Below are 15,647 nucleotides of genomic sequence, written 5' to 3'. Positions count from 1 at the left end.
TACATCTCGGCTCCAAACGACACTGAGGTGATTGCTGTCCATTAGAGAGGAGGGAAAATTTTTCCAGGAGATTTCCTTTCCACTGAGAATGAATGAGAACGAATGAGATAAATAAAATACAATATTACTTCAGAGAGCAATCAAGTAAGTGTCTCAAATCAGATGCTAATTCGTGCATCCAATAAAACTCATTGCAGCTTTGCTTTGGCCTTCATGTACTGTTTCAGACAATATAATCCAGTGGCAGGACTCTGCTCGTCACTTGAGTGGCTCTGGATCTTCACCCAGGCTAGCTATCAAGTCATGGGTAGAAAAACCGATGGTTAGGTTATTATGTTAATTAGCAGAACTCATTTTTGACCAAATTTGCAAATTTGTTCCAGTTTTAGAAATGGAACTTTCTTTGCATGAACTTCCATTTCCTGGTTTACAGTTGTCATCACATTTCTGTTATGTGAAAGTATTTAGGTAAATCTTTCATCTGCAAATTCCTGAACATGTGTAAGTGAGCGAATTTTGATAAATTGGGATTATTTTTTTGACTCCACTCAAGCTGCAGCTATCAACTATTTTTCGAATCGATTAATCGAATTTAAAAAAAAAAGGGGGGGCGGGCATTTTGCATTATTAAACAATGTGCATGAGGTGCAGGTATTGTTTTTGTTCACTTTGGGATACCAGCCTCACCATATACTGTAATATTTGACTGTGTATGGCTTTAAAATTTAGGGCCTCGCATGACGAGTGGCATGGATGTCACAAAGGAGTTTATCAGTAGCTCGTGTATGAATGTGCTTGTTACGTATTTCCTTACCGTTTGTTCAATAAAGTAATTGAAAGTGTGAAAGTTTAATTTTCCACATTATATCCCTGCTTAAATTCACTCATTGGTTGGATCATGTTAATATCTTGTATTCATGTCTTGTTCTTGGTCTCCACAGCTTGTTACGCCAAGAACTTCGGGCCGAAAGGATTTGGCTTCGGCCAAGGAGCGGGCGCCCTGGTCCACGCAGAGTGACAACACGGCCACCAGTACTCACCGCTTGTTTGCTTTTAAGACTTCTCAAATAAAACAATAAACCCCTCACATAAAAGTTCACATTTGACTGTATTTTATTATTAAAGCCATTAAAACTGAACCATGCCCGTATGTTGTACATCTGAAGCAGAGTTAAAGTGATGTGGGCAGAGAGAGAGAGGCACTGGAAATGATACCGTCTTGTTTTCCTGTGTATGTTTTTATATATAGTGAATATTCCCAGAACACAACTGACTTTTTCGTTGGTAGAACTCGTGAACCCGGGGGTTGCTTTTTGTGTGTCGACAGGCGAAAAAATACCAGGCCCTTTGAAAAATGTCTTGCATGATCACATCTCTGCTTTTAGAAAAAAAGAACAAAAAAAAAAAGTCATCTATTGTCTTTGCTTTACAATTTGTACATCCAGTGGTATAACAAACCCGGCCATATATGACATTTAAAAATAATACAAAACAAAAATGGATGAGAACAGTCCACAAGCATGGTATATAATACACAGTTAAGGGGTTCACTAGACACTGGATTTAAGGGTTATTAAAACAAATGGAACAGAATGCACTTGCCAGTACGTAACATTGATTATATACAGTGGGCCAGGGGGCATCATACATGCAAGTGTGGGACACCAGTGTTGGACATCACTAAAAGCTACAATCACTTCATGTCCTTGTCATGTAGTCCCCCTCAAACTGAATTTAAAAAGTACACTGACAAATTCAAAGAAAAATGGGAGTTCCAGATTCTTTATGTACACATACAGGAAAAGTAAACAATGGGAAAAAGGTGCTGCTGGGCCCTTTTGTTGAGCATCAGCCGAGACAAAATAAATCAGTGCAATTTTGTAGGCAGACAAAAACAAAAACAAAAAAAACATACATAAGACTTTACAGCTTTTTGATACAAACATGGAATGAACCTTCCTGTCCTATCCATAATAAATACACCATCCATCCCATCCGACAGCTACAGGTATACTCTGAATATAAAAAGCCTACTCCGCTAAAAAAATGTCAAAAAAATGATGGAGCATTTCATCGATAAATATGTTTAAAATAAATATACCTGTGTCACATTTGATTTGTTGTTGTTGTTGTTCGAATATTTGCCAGCCCAGAACTCATGATAAAAAGACATTCCCTTATCTGTAAATAAAAGAACAAAGTGAGGAGGGGATACTGCAACTGCATCTCTACTAGTAACAGAGGTGCTTCGATTTTGTGATTTTGTTTTGTTGTCCATCTCCCTCTAATAGTGGTGACAAGGGGGGGAGTGGGGGGTTGCCCCCTACCAGCATGCTAATCCTGTCCCGATGTTTTGCGTGACAGTCCGACAAACGAGGACCCCCCTCCCCTCCCCCTTCTTTCTTCACACTCCTCTTTTTACACGAGCTGGTAGCCAGAGCCTGACGTCTGGTCGTAGTCTATTGTGTACTGCGTGGTCCAGTCCACCACCACGGGCCGGATCAGGCCGCAGCAGCGGACCTCGAAGAAGTCGATGAGGTTGCGGATGCAACCGTGGCTGAGGGGAAGAGCACAATAAATGGCTGAAAGAGCATTGGCGACTTTTGCTGTCACTTCACTCAAGCTGCGTATTTCAACTTTTGGCGTGCACAAAAATCGACAGTGATAGCTCGTGATTCCAAAAACTCAGACGTTGGTGCGCTTGTAAGTCAAGGGTACCGCTGTACAATGTTGAATTCTTTTCTGTATTTTGTGTCGGCTTTACAGCAAACTTCAACTGGGAATGTCAAATAAATACATAGAAGCAAGCACACTTTGTCTCTTATTTGGAGAATATAGCGAGTGAAAAGAGTGAGAACTAAGACATACTTTAAAAAGTGTGTTTTCATAAGCTTAAATGTGTTTACAGCGCTTTGGAAGGGTTACAACTATATGACAAAAAAAATATATTTTTTATTAGGTCTCTCTCAGGTATCGTTACCAATTCATTTTAGTGAACATTTCTGACTTTTTTGTATGATTACAACTTTGTTTCTTGCCATTTTTCTCACATTTTGACTGTAAAAAAGAATTATTGTGTCATTACAACAATAATACAATTCTCTCTAATAATAGTATGACTTTTTTGTAGCAACATTACAGCTTTTTACTACACTTTAATTATTTATTCCAGCAATATTTAATGTCAAATGTATTACGTTTTTTTCCCCCTCCCCCAGACAAACCGAAATGCAATTTCTTGGCGGGGCATGTTTACATTTTGAGTGGCTTACTTAAAAAGTGGCCGAACATGCACTTAGAGCAACCACAGTGAAGTCACATGGTAAAATCGCAGTGGCGCACATCAATCCTTGTCTGTAGTGCTTGGCTTGGGCTTGCTCGGGTTATAAATTAACCACCTCTAAAATTACAAGTAATGACAGTCCACAGGACTGCAGCTGTACAAGATTAAATGTATGGTGAAAAGACCAGATCCTTTAATACTTACTTGAAGGGGCTTTCGATAGACGTGGCCGTGACTTTAAAGTGCTTGTACCTCCGTGCGTTCATCCTCTCATTGGTGGTGATTCCTAGAGCGGCGATCTGGTGTGGGGAAAATCGTAAAGTCACCAAGCCGGATTTATGGTGAATTAGGTGAAATATATTGAAGTGTCCGGACCTGGTAGAGCTGACACATGATGAGCACGGCCACCCACATGAAGTGGAAGATGCTGTTGAGGAACATCCAGAACATCCACGGCGAGCATGCAGCGATCTGGGTCAGGTAGAGCCAGAAGCCGTCCTTGGCGTAAGTGGTGGCGCAGTGGATCCTCCAGTCTGCGGCAGATAGACGGTGTTAGAATGGGAAGGAAGTGACTTCAAATACACACCACAGTCCAATCACAGTACTGTATTTGTTTTGCTTCTCTTCCAATGCAGGAACTAATAGCCCGTGCCGTAATGGTCTGTTCCAATTTCCCTCTAAAAACCAACAATTTAGTGTGTAAATGCCATAAAGTCCGTTTAAGGATTTACCCATTTGTGTTAAGTGATAGTGCGCATATTTGTTATGCCCATGTGAGATATCCTATGCTAGTAAATACTATTGATGAGCTTCATGAGAAAGTGGCTTGTTTGTGTTGAATAATTCAACTCCTGCATACAGTTGTTTATGTAACATGGGTCCATGATTATGTACATGCTAGATGCATGGTGTTGATGTTTTGCGTATTATTTTTTGTCTGTGTTGTTACAGACCAAAGTAAATAGATCAATTTAAACACAATACCAGTCTCTGTTTTCAGTGCTAACTTAAACTTTAAGCGCAAACACCTGTCGTGCATTTTCCCATTAAAGAGCAGCACGTTGTACAAAATGTAGTGACAAGTTTAGAGAAGGTCAAATTAGGCTCACCTGGAAGGAATATTGCGCATTAAAGGTTCATCCTGCAATTTCACCTCAAAAAACAATATCCCAAACTTTTTGGGCAGTAGCGTAGCTTTATTAGGACAACCAGGTGGAAGCACTCACAGGAGATGCAGCCGTATATCATCCAGCAGATCATGCACAGCAGGAAGAACAGGTAACCCATGAAGTAGCGGTGGTTCCCGCTTCCTGTAGCCCAAAAACAAAACAAATGTCACTTCCTGCTTTTGTGCTTTTGTTTGGAAAAAGAACAGCTTGAGTTGAAACGACAATGGGGAAAAGTGGCTCGAGTTAAGAATGATAGGATCCTTGTGTGTGTTCTGCTGAATCACAGTTAACTGCAACAAATACCCTATGGATTAAGAATTACAGCCTCTTTAATGGCGTCTTTGAAATTAGCCTGTTTTCAGAGAGCGGTCCTGTCTCATGCAAAAGAGCCACTGCTCACCCCACCTCCCTCTACTGTGGGGCCAACTATGATGACACTCTCGTTCTGCCCCTAGTCGTCATGGTAACAAGAGCTTTGACTCTGCATTTGCATTAGCCAGTGTTAAGGTCTTTATTCAGTTCTATAAGTCATGATAATTTTACTGTTCCCCCCCCCCATCACAGATCGATTCAAAGAGGATTCAAAGCTGTTTTTTTTGCTCGCTGTCATCATCATACACTACTGTACCACTCCTGTCTGGTATGATGTGACTTTGTTTGCGCATGTAGCATGTTAAAACAAAGTGCAATGATTAAAAGTCTTTCTTTTCCATCATCACTGGTCATATTTCCTTTTCTACCTGGAAACATTTCAGCAGGCGTGTGATCTGTTTCCTCGCTCTAAAAGCTTCATCGGCCCCATCTTGGTGCTCCTCGCTTCCCCCACCCCCTCGTTCCAACCGTTTTCCCCTAATTTAAGGCTCCACTGTCTTCTCCCCCCTCATTTCTCAACCCAAGTGTAATGCGATCCACGCAGCGTGTCGAAGGCACGCTTCGACATACCCACGCAGTTGCCCACCCAAGGGCAGTGGTGGTCGAACTTGGCGATGCAGCGGTTGCACACAGCGCAGTGTTTGGACCTGATAGGCTTCCGTATCTACACAGGGAGAAATTAATATAAGAGGTGCTGTAACAGTTGTATTCATCCTTGAGAATGGAAGTGACCCTGGCTTACCAAGCATGTGCTGCAGAAGATGCTGAGATCCAGGCTGCCGGTCTCTGCCAGCTCCACAATAGTCTGGATGAGGGCATATACCAGATCAGAAAGATTAGTAAACAACTAAAGCGGGGTACACACATATCGTGACACAGCCAAATTTGATTCAATGACCATTTAAAATCTGAATTTTCTTACTAATTGGAATTGGATATTTTATTTTTAGTTGTTTTTTTTGTTTTTTTTTTACGTAAAATGCAAATGTATTCATTTGCATCCTTATTTTGTGCTGCACCACTTATATGCTATAAAAAAAAAATTATTTGGTTTGGTTTCAGCCACTGCTGCACGAGACTTCAGGCCACATGAAAAAGGTATGATGTTGGGATACTTTTATTCATATAAATAAAAATTATAAACAGTTAAGAGACAATTTGGATGCCCTCTTTTTTTCTTTTTAATGCATGGCCGAGTCGGATGGGGACTCTGTATTGGCAGATACTCAAAATCAAATGATTCAGACCCGGTCGCAAAAACGAAAAAATCCTAGACAAAGATTGAAAATCCTTTCCCTTCTAGGTTTGCTTTTACGGGAAAACAAGGAGGGGTGGAAAGGGTTCCTTTACGAGGAAGGGCAAAAGCTTTGAAGCTCTCAACAATGCGGGATATATTTAGCACACTCATCAATCACAGGATGGGGGATCTGGGCCCCTTTCGGTGTGCTTTATAGTCCAATAATGACGCAAAACAAACAGGGGCTGCCGCTATGAGAGTCGGCTGCCATGTGGCATTTGTCTGTATTCAAAACGACCCAAATCGGAATGTGACCGCTAGAAAGTTTCAATTAGGACATCACCACCCAGCCCAAAAAGTGATGATTTTACCTTTTTCTTCTGTTCCTCCGAGGCCTTGATGATCCCCGGGTCCGATTTCCACGATTTGCCAAAGTTGTAGAACAGAGCCAGCGTGTTTACGAGGAATGGCAAGTGGACCGTGGCGAATGGGAGATGTGCGCGGCGAGGTTAAGGAACACAGCTGCCACTCACGTGTCATACTCGATAAAGCCTACAGTATAATGCCTTATATAAAAGCAATAAAAAGGAAACCCACTTTAAACTGAACAAGGTCGGCACACGTGAAATGATCAGTAGTTTTACAGCAAATTCAAAAAAAGCTGTGCCTATATATTCAGAGAAGAATACATATTGAGAATCAATACCAGACCAGGAATAGCCATGTCAGACCCAAATAAGTAAATTAGCTGAATGTTCTAGAAACACTGTTGAGTTGTAAGTACGATGAAGGAGTAGTAAAAAAAAAGTTGTGGACCTGTCAGCAAAAAGAATGTTCCTGATTAGCAGCACAGTCAGTCAAGCAGGTGGGAATGAGTCAGCTGAAGCCCTGGAGGAAGAAGGCAGCCACAGTCTAAAATGGAAGGAAAGGAATGGGTGACTTGGCGAAAAGAGGGGAGTCGGTCAGAGTAGTAGAGTAGTAGAAATGCAGCCTCCAATTGCTTATGAGAGACAAAATGTTAGGGATGGGCATCAGCTGTAAGACTTTTTGTTTAAAATGTATAAAGTGCATGAACATTTGCATCACAAATGTAGAAAACCATATCGATTTTTCTTTTTTTTTTTCTTTTCTTACCCAGACATGACAAGCTAAACAGATTGAGTGACTCCGCCTGCTGCCCTTAATGCTACACGTGATTTGAAACAAGACTCTGGAATATCCATATACGCATCCATCATCTATATACCGCTTATTCAGTACCGGTTGGATATTTTAAGGCCAATTACAAAGGAAACGTGTAAAAATAAGTTGATAATTTGCCACATGGAACCTCCAAGGTCCGACAGCAAAGCATTCCAGCCGAAAAGTGAACAAAAAACATGCCATATTCACCATTAATGTATGACGTCACATTTCAAGTTGGCACTTCAATGGAGGTGGGCAAATTTCAAACTCCCCGGGATTCCGGAACGCAACGTAATCCTCCATACGTACAGCGGCGAGGAACAAGAGCGAATGAAACATGAAATTGCATGTCCTCTAATTGTGAGGGGAGAAGAACGACTACAAACGCATTATAACAATGCGGAAAACCGCAAACAACAGGGAACGTGCCAACGGTCAAAGTATGAATTGGTAATGTACTATGTTGCTATCAATCAAATTCCAAGACATCACTTTAACACAGTGGTGTGACAAAGTATGGCCAGCTCCAATATTTAGTCTGGCACACCAAGCATTTGCATCGATCAAGAGTCCCGCAATCGTCCTTGTATTAATGTAGTCATTCCCCCCCCTAAAATTGGTAAATTCAACCATCTCAATAATCATTTTTCAATATTTCCAACATGTAACTAATATAAGGTGCAAACTCATCTCTTCGACAATAGCAAATTTAAAAACAATATTAAAACAAAAATATTCACAAATAAATTCATGTTAAATGTTTATGTAAAAGGTTTGTGTATGAAAAACTATTCTCATTTTAAAATAATTTATATTAATCATACATTGTATTAACAAATGCTTCTTACTAATCATAAATGTATATATAATCATTTTAGTTGTAATAATTTACAGTAAATCAGTTAATTTATTTATTAGAACCAATGCAAAAAATATGAAAAATGTTAAAAAATCAATTAATGTATTGTACAGTTATTATTCCTTTGAAAGATATTACACAACTTTTTAGTGCAATTCAATTAAGTAATAAACTAAATGTTTTCATCTTTACTTTTATTTACAATATATCATTTACTCTATTTTAAAGATTGGAAAATAAATGACACCCCAAAACAATGAAAACAAATAGTTCAAATAAATCAAATAAAGTTAACCCACCCCTGCTCTAACTGATAAATCAGAACCATAGCGTACAATTTTGAAATGAAGACACCCAATGTGCCTCATTACATCAAGCTCGGGTCAAAGACATCTGTACTCGCCCTCCCTATTAGTGCAGCAATGAGGCATATGATTCAATGCCTTCCCCTCCTCTCCTCCAATTAGCAGCTTCCAAACAGAAAGGCAATTCTTCCGTGAGCAGAAAGAAAAAAAAAAAAAAAAAAAAAGGAATCAACAGCCAGATTCTCGCTCTCTCTGTTGGATTTCGCCCAGCTGCTGTTCCACTCCAAATCTCTGTCCATAAATCGAAAAACACTGAACACTGGCTCACAAGTTAATTTGCCCGCACATTTATTGGACACTCCGCTCTGCCATCCATCCTGATTAAAGTTTGGCTTATTGGCTCTTTTAAGATTAATAGATTAAAACTCAGCCCACAGCCCTGCCAGCTCATAATTGTTTGTGTTCTGCCTAAATAAAACAAAAAGCAGTAAAACTGCTCTCTTTTACAACCTCCCTGTTTATGCCAGACTTACTGGAAGGGTGAACAAGCTTCCAACTAATTCCTCCCCAATAATTAGACTGTGCTCTACACCCAAGTGAACTGCCATCTGGTGGACATTAGAGGCCATCTGTCACTATGACAGGTTGGTGCAGGTTAGCTTAGTTCTCGTAATTGCATAAAGTACTATTTAATGTTGAATAATGCTGTGTTTAATACCAGGCGAAGAGCAACCAACAGTGTTTTCGACACAATGGGAAAAAGACAAATCCCAAAAGGATATCATTCCAGAACCAGTAGAACCAAGTTGTATACATCCAAAACTTGGTGGCCAGGTAGATTCCCAGAGGGAGAGCGCTGTGCATGGAGTGGTCAAAGAAAGCCCTGGAAGGAAAAGGCGGGAGAGATTAGGGATGAGATGTCCGTTTCAGTCTAATTTGCCCATGTGCGATGACATATGCTTTAAAGGGGTCTCATTATGGAAGCTCCTCTTTTTAGTACAATGAATACATCTTTAAAGGGGAAAATGAATTGCTAAATTGCTTGGATACAAATTGTTGGATCTCTGGAGTGCCTGCTCACCCATCAAGTGTGAAATCCGCCGACATCCCTTCCTGACTTACTTGGAGAGGAACTGCACGGCCACCCAGACGCCCACGTACATGAGGCCCTTGATAAGCCAGGAGTCGATGTCCAGGTCGGCGATGAAGCCCACCAGCCAGATGACCAGGAAGGGCGTTCCCAACATCACCTTCTGCCTTACCTCCTGCAGGCCGAGGACAAACCAATGCAAACAAATTACACAAATTGTTTTGTTCAGTCGTTGTCGCAGGTGTTGAGTACATGTATATTGATACATGTACAATATTCCTGACTATTCTCTCTTCATTCATATAGTCTGCCATTTACATCCACATGTGTGGTGTCAATTATTCATGTACAAGTGCATCATACACGGATGTTCTCATTCTGCTCTGCCTGGCGATGTAAATACATCAACATTCTTATGTGCTGCTGTATAACCGAAATTTCCTTTGACTTATGAAACTATATTACACTTACAGCATAATATATCGTGACTAAGCTTCCTGTAGTCTTCCCTTAAGGTCCAAGCACTGTCTTGTAAAACATAAGCCGTTAGTTCAGAGCTCCTTCCTGTCAGACTAACATCATGAAATTTAACTCATGACTGACACTTTTATGAAGAATTTTCATCAGCATGCAGTATCCCCCCACCTTGTCCACCTTGAGTCTCTTCAAGTAGGACGGGCTGTCATAACCTTTCGCTTGCCGCGCTTCCTGTAAGTGATTGATCATCCACACGTTCTTCCTTTGCTTGGCGAGATCAAGCGGCGTTTCACCCTTAAACATACGGATGAAACATGTAAAGTGAGCGTGACCACTGAAAGCGAGTTGCGCAGGCTCATTTTAGTACCTTGATGTTTTGCGCGTCGACGTTGGCGTTGGCGTCCAGCAGCAGGCTGATGACGGTGGTGTTGCCGGCCAGCACGGCCCAGTGCAGCGCCGTGTTCTTGTGGTACTTGTCGCCCAGGTTCACGGACACGTTGAAAGTGAGCAGCAGCCGGGTGGGGTCCACACTGGAGCAAAACGTGACAATGAAGGATATGCTAATCAGCCACAATGGGGGTTCTCAGTTGTACGACAGTATTGACAGACGTGCTTTTGAGGTTACGATACGTGCGCAAGGAACTAGTTTGTGCAGCGCCGTAAGTCGTCACATGACACATCCTCAGTTACCACCATATTTACCATTTTTTTTATTTGATCGTTTTGTGTGTATGGCCTTGAAGCGTCTTTCATACAAATAATTACTGTAAATATGAAATATTTATTAGCGTTGCATTGGGAGACTACAGCGCGGCGTAAGATTACACCATCACACGCCACAAGAATGCATGCTCAACTACAGCGGTACTTAATGTTTTTCATTTGATTGTTTTATATTTATGACCAATAAATACTTTAATTAGGACATTTCAAAGTTACAACTGGCGTGGTAGCTAGAGATGGGTTTATTTCCCCTGTGTTTGTCGTCGGCAACATTCACCATCACCAGCAGCAGAGCATACCCGATAACGCTACGTGCTTGTTTACGCACCTGTGCGTCCTGTACGCCGCCCACATGAGGGGAGTCATTCCATTCTGGTCCATCATGTCCACATCCTGTCATGCATGCAACACAAGAAGAGGAGGGGGAAATGCTGAATAAGCAAATGAGATGATGAAGGGAATGAAATGTCTCCCTCCGGTGGACAACAGTGGCCCAACCCAAGTTGAAAGTTCATCCATGAATCAATTTTCTAAAGCTATTTTCCTCATTCGGGTCGCTGGGTGAGCAGGTGCCTATCCCAGCTGACTTTGGATGAGAGGCGGGGTTCACCCTGGACTGGTCGCCAGCCAATCGACAAACAACCACTCACATTCAAACCTATGGACATGTTAACATTTATTGCAAATAGAAGGTAACTACACCAAAATAAATGTTTAAATACATGTGAAATGCAAATGTATTGCATTTAAGTCAAATACAACTAAACTGTACTGTAAATTATAATTAGAATGGTGTCAAAAGCTTAATTTAATGAGGTAGTTCAATTCAAAAAGTGGGATTCTTATTATCGAGATGCACTACACACAGAGTTAAATAGTTCATTCTTTTTTAAAAATACGTATGAATAATTTTGATGATCATAATAAAAAGCAAATGAAAACCCAAAATTCTCCATCTCTAGAAACGGGAATATTATGTAACAAACAATCGTGAAACAACGGAAATGATGTTTTATTGAGAAATTAGGCAGGAATTTGCCTTCTGAAAAGTATTTTCCCAAATGTTTACTGAATCTATATAAAGTAAGAGTACTAAAATAAATGTACCTGTACTTACTATAGGTCGTAATTCTTTTATGTACCACTAGAGAAGCCCCACACTTTGAGGTTCACTGATTTACAGTATTCAATGGACCTGCATGCATGTTTTTAGAATATGGGAGGATAAATAATAATATCCACATCTGACCTGTCCCTTGGCGATTAGGTAGGCGACGATCGAGGTGTGGCCGAACTGGGCGGCCAGGTGGACGCAGCTGCATCCCTCGCCGTCGATCAAGGATGGGTCAGCGCCGTATTTCATGAGCTGCACCACCATGGATAGGTGGCCTTGTCTGGGGGGGGGGGGGATAATTGTATTTCACAACAGTTACAGAAACGTGACATTTGGATGCTGAGTAATCTTTTAATATCGGCAATAACAAATAATTTGATCTGCAGTCATAGAGAGAAAAAAGAAGACTATGGGGGGGGGGTCAATGGAAGGCGGAGGACAGGCTATATAATTTATATATATATTATAATCAATAATTCAGGAGCAAAGCCACTTCACGTTTACCACAAAACGGTTGTGGAATGTACCTGGTGGCCCAGTGCAGCGGTGTGGAGTTGAGGTCTCCGCCAAGCTGGTCCACTATGGCCCCCTTTGATATATAGTACCTGCGGTAAAGTATTATTAGCGTCTATGCTATTATTAGAAATAACAACAGAAGAAGAGGAAGACTCACTTGACCAAGTCTACCCTGTTGTTGATGGCAGCCCAGTGAAGGAGCGTCACGTTTTCTTTGTCCGGCTGCCGGACGTCGAACCCGGCCTCCACCAGCTCCCTGCATCGCTCGAAGATTCCGTACCTTCGAGTAGGAGACAAATTAGTTTAAGTGTGAATTGCAAATCAATTCCCGATCTGATTTTTTTTTTTTGCACTCACTGTGTAGCTTTCACGATGTCCCATGTGCTGTAGTCATCCACGTGGTTCTTGCGGCTGACGTTCTCGCTGTAGCCGTGGTTGAAGTGGCTCTGAGGCTTGATTTCCTAAAGAGCACCAGAGAACAAGGTCAAGTTATCTCCAAGGTTTTTGTGGTAATGCCTCATTAGCAGGTGCATTCTTGGCTCTTGGACCTAAAGGAAGTCAAAAAACTTAATGTCCCTGTAAAGAGAAAAGAGCGTTGTTAAGAACCCTGCCTAATTTGACTGATTAAAAAAAAATATATATATATATATATATATATATATATATATATATACACAGTTTTAGCCACAACCCCAAAAAAAAAAAAAAATCAGAAAAAAATGAAATGAGAGTTTACCGCTATATCTCCACAACTGAGTACTCCATAGTTCTCAGTCTTTGCACATTTTCAGCAATTATCTTCAAACATGTATAATGTACCGTATTAAGAAACAAAGCCTTGAATTCACTTTACAGGGTCGTTAAGGTCTTTCAATGTTGTCTTTGCTACTAACAAGGTTGCACTGCTGTGTAAAGGCTAGGTAACACATACGTGGACTTGGGGCTGAGTGATCGATTGTACCGATTAATCCAATCGCTGCGTAAAAGAGGCTTTAAGTTATGACTATGGAAGGTTATAGGGCTACTGAGGTTCCAATGAAAAAAAATCAAAATATGATCATCATTCGGCTGTGAGAGGAAAAGATATCAAAACTACCTGAAAAGTGCACCCGCAGAGTTTCTATAAACAAGGGGGGAATGCAGCAGTATAACGGGACAAATCGGCTGATATTGTCCCGCGTTGGAAAATCTAATGTGTCACATGTGCGACGCAGAATCTGCGCTACAGCTCACATTCAATTAGCCTCCGCGGTAATGCGGCATAACCCACAATTAGCATGGATGGCCCAGAAAACGCAAGCTGCGTGCTGCTCACAAACAGAATACTGTGCAGCTATTTGACCACAGACAACAGTTTGATCGCACAAGTACAATCTGCCATGCTGTGAATGTAGGCTAATGGTCTGTATCATACACAGTGGCTCACAGATTAATACAAAATATTAACAGCCACGAATACTCAATGATACTCAAAATACACAAATGTGTTGGGTACAGTGGTACCTCAGGTGACCCAATTTGCGGTGTTTTCGAGATACAACATTTTCCGATCTCTTTTGCTGTCATACGTGAGTAAACATTTGAGAGACGAGCGCTTGATGGGAGGGGTGAACTTCAAAAAAAAAGAAAAAGAGGTCAGGGGATTGTTTTAAGGTGATTATTGCCACGCCTAGTTAAAGTTTGACGTTAAAGCGAATTAGAAATTGAGTATTCAACCTAACTTTCCCTTACGAAAGCCTGCTAGCTTAATGCTAACATAATGGGAAACACCCTAGATGGACTAACGAAACTAGCATTAACATTGCAGTACTCAAAACTTTATATTAAAACACAAAGGCAGAGATAATATAACAATAATTGCAGACATATATTCTTTAATCTACACAATAAATAACTTTGACAGACAACAGATGTTAAATCACTTTCCCCCCCACAGGGATACCTTGTCAACCGGATCCGCCACCGCCGTGGTCTCCCCCGCCCCGCCATGTAAAAAGGCATTTGTCACTGCAGCGATAAGCACAATAAGCCTCATTATTCTTTACCTGATCATAATGAAGTGTTCTTCACTATAAATATGATCCATTTTAGAACGATATTGTTTTGGGTTTGGGGTAGTTACATGCTATGTGAGGGGATCGTCTCTGGACATTTGGCCAACTCCCCTGGGGCAAAAATCTTGTCGATTTGCTTGGTATCAGGAGAAATAAAGTAAATTAGTCGGTGAATGAGGAGACAGTGTTAAAGTGCTTTGGTACCTTGAAGGGAGACAAGTTATGTGGTATTGTTTCCGTATTGAGGTACTTTAAGCAGGTATAGCATTGAAGTCAGAATCTTCTCTAATATAGCCCAAAGAAGGTGTAAACACACATGCATATTCGGCCTGGGTGCACAATTGCATTTCTCTGGGTCGACCTGCCGCAAATAGGAAGTAATTATGCAATTCTCGAAACAGATTTATTACCTTTTACAATTGGGCCGCTAACATCTTTAGTATTAACCAAAGTTACTTAATAAGCTCCCCACACACCAGTAAACAACACAAATATTGTGTTTTTGTCATAGAAATATAAGATTTTGAAGTCGAAATGAGAAGCAATTAGCATATTTGAAATGAGACAGTGATGAAGGGAATGATGCGTTTAAGTGCAAATGGGTTATTGGACCACACACCTTGCAAAATAATAATGTTACTAATTCTACATTAGGCACACCTTCTGTAATACAGGGTAGCATTTTTGACGTTTGACACACATTTCTAACAGCTAGACCCTGTCAATGTAGTTCCCGAGCAACATGACGCTTGATTGAGGATTAACAATTTTCCTGTCGCGCAACGACACTTAAACGCACCGCATAGAATAAGCGATAGCGGCCGAGCGTTTGGCAATCATGGTGGAAAAAAGCGACTTTTGCATGAAATTAACACGGACATACGTTGTGCGTGTGTGTGCACTAGCAATGCAGCAGGAGCAATTGTGGGGGGCGACCGTTAGCGCATTTAGCATCGTTAGCAGCCTGACATCCCCCCCACTAGTGGTTATGCAGGGGGCATCGGCTCTTGGGGGGGGGAAACACGATGAAATACAAAGAACATGCACACCGAAGCCAAAGATTGTGTTTAAGGTCTGTTTATGCGTACGTGCCCGGGTGAGAAGTGCACGAAACGTACCTCTGGATGCAGAATAGGGACGCAACCAGCTTCTTTCTCATACTCCTCCATGACGTCGGCCATCTTGGTGGTGATGTCCGCAGAGCATTGTGGGAAACGGGAGGCTGCGAAAGGGGCATCCGCCGGGGGGCGCGAGGAGGGCGTA

At 41.3% G+C, this 15,647-nt stretch overlaps 2 protein-coding genes across 2 annotated transcripts in view; one reads left to right on the top strand and one right to left on the bottom strand.

Annotated features, from left to right (window-relative positions):
- Positions 1–1,099, top strand: part of csrp2 (cysteine and glycine-rich protein 2) — a 7,943-nt gene extending 6,844 nt beyond the window's left edge. Inside the window, exon 6 of the mRNA XM_061762804.1 lies at positions 942–1,099. Coding sequence (XP_061618788.1) covers positions 942–1,018 — 77 coding nt within the window. The 3' untranslated portion in view covers positions 1,019–1,099. The remainder of the gene's footprint in view (positions 1–941) is intronic.
- Positions 1,096–15,647, bottom strand: zdhhc17 (zinc finger DHHC-type palmitoyltransferase 17). The gene is made up of 17 exons (XM_061762803.1): positions 15,503–15,647; positions 12,688–12,791; positions 12,488–12,610; positions 12,342–12,419; positions 11,950–12,094; positions 11,029–11,093; positions 10,345–10,507; positions 10,146–10,271; positions 9,533–9,675; positions 9,193–9,293; positions 6,433–6,557; positions 5,567–5,629; positions 5,395–5,488; positions 4,510–4,593; positions 3,659–3,816; positions 3,488–3,582; positions 1,096–2,557 (listed from the first exon to the last, which is right to left on the bottom strand). The coding sequence occupies exons 1-17, from the start codon at positions 15,563–15,565 to the stop codon at positions 2,419–2,421; spliced, it is 1,869 nt and encodes a 622-aa protein (XP_061618787.1). The 5' UTR covers positions 15,566–15,647; the 3' UTR covers positions 1,096–2,418.

This window comes from Phyllopteryx taeniolatus, chromosome 22 (genome assembly GCF_024500385.1).
Source record: "Phyllopteryx taeniolatus isolate TA_2022b chromosome 22, UOR_Ptae_1.2, whole genome shotgun sequence".
Classification (NCBI taxonomy): domain Eukaryota; kingdom Metazoa; phylum Chordata; class Actinopteri; order Syngnathiformes; family Syngnathidae; genus Phyllopteryx; species Phyllopteryx taeniolatus.
The sequence above is the reverse complement of the archived record's forward strand: the minus strand, read 5'-3'. Positions and strand labels throughout refer to the sequence as shown.

What these genes read in the sequence shown, in the direction of transcription:
- zdhhc17 (XM_061762803.1), bottom strand. Translation starts at nt 15,565, where the DNA reads ATGGCCGACGTCATGGAGGAGTATGAGAAAGAAGCTGGTTGCGTCCCT. An exon ending in TCGACGCGCAAAACATCAAG is followed by an intron (nt 10,272 to 10,344) that starts GTACTAAAATGA and finishes CGTATGTTTAAG; the next exon opens with GGTGAAACGCCGCTTGATCT. An exon ending in TCTATCGAAAGCCCCTTCAA is followed by an intron (nt 2,558 to 3,487) that starts GTAAGTATTAAA and finishes TCTTCCCCTCAG; the next exon opens with CCACGGTTGCATCCGCAACC.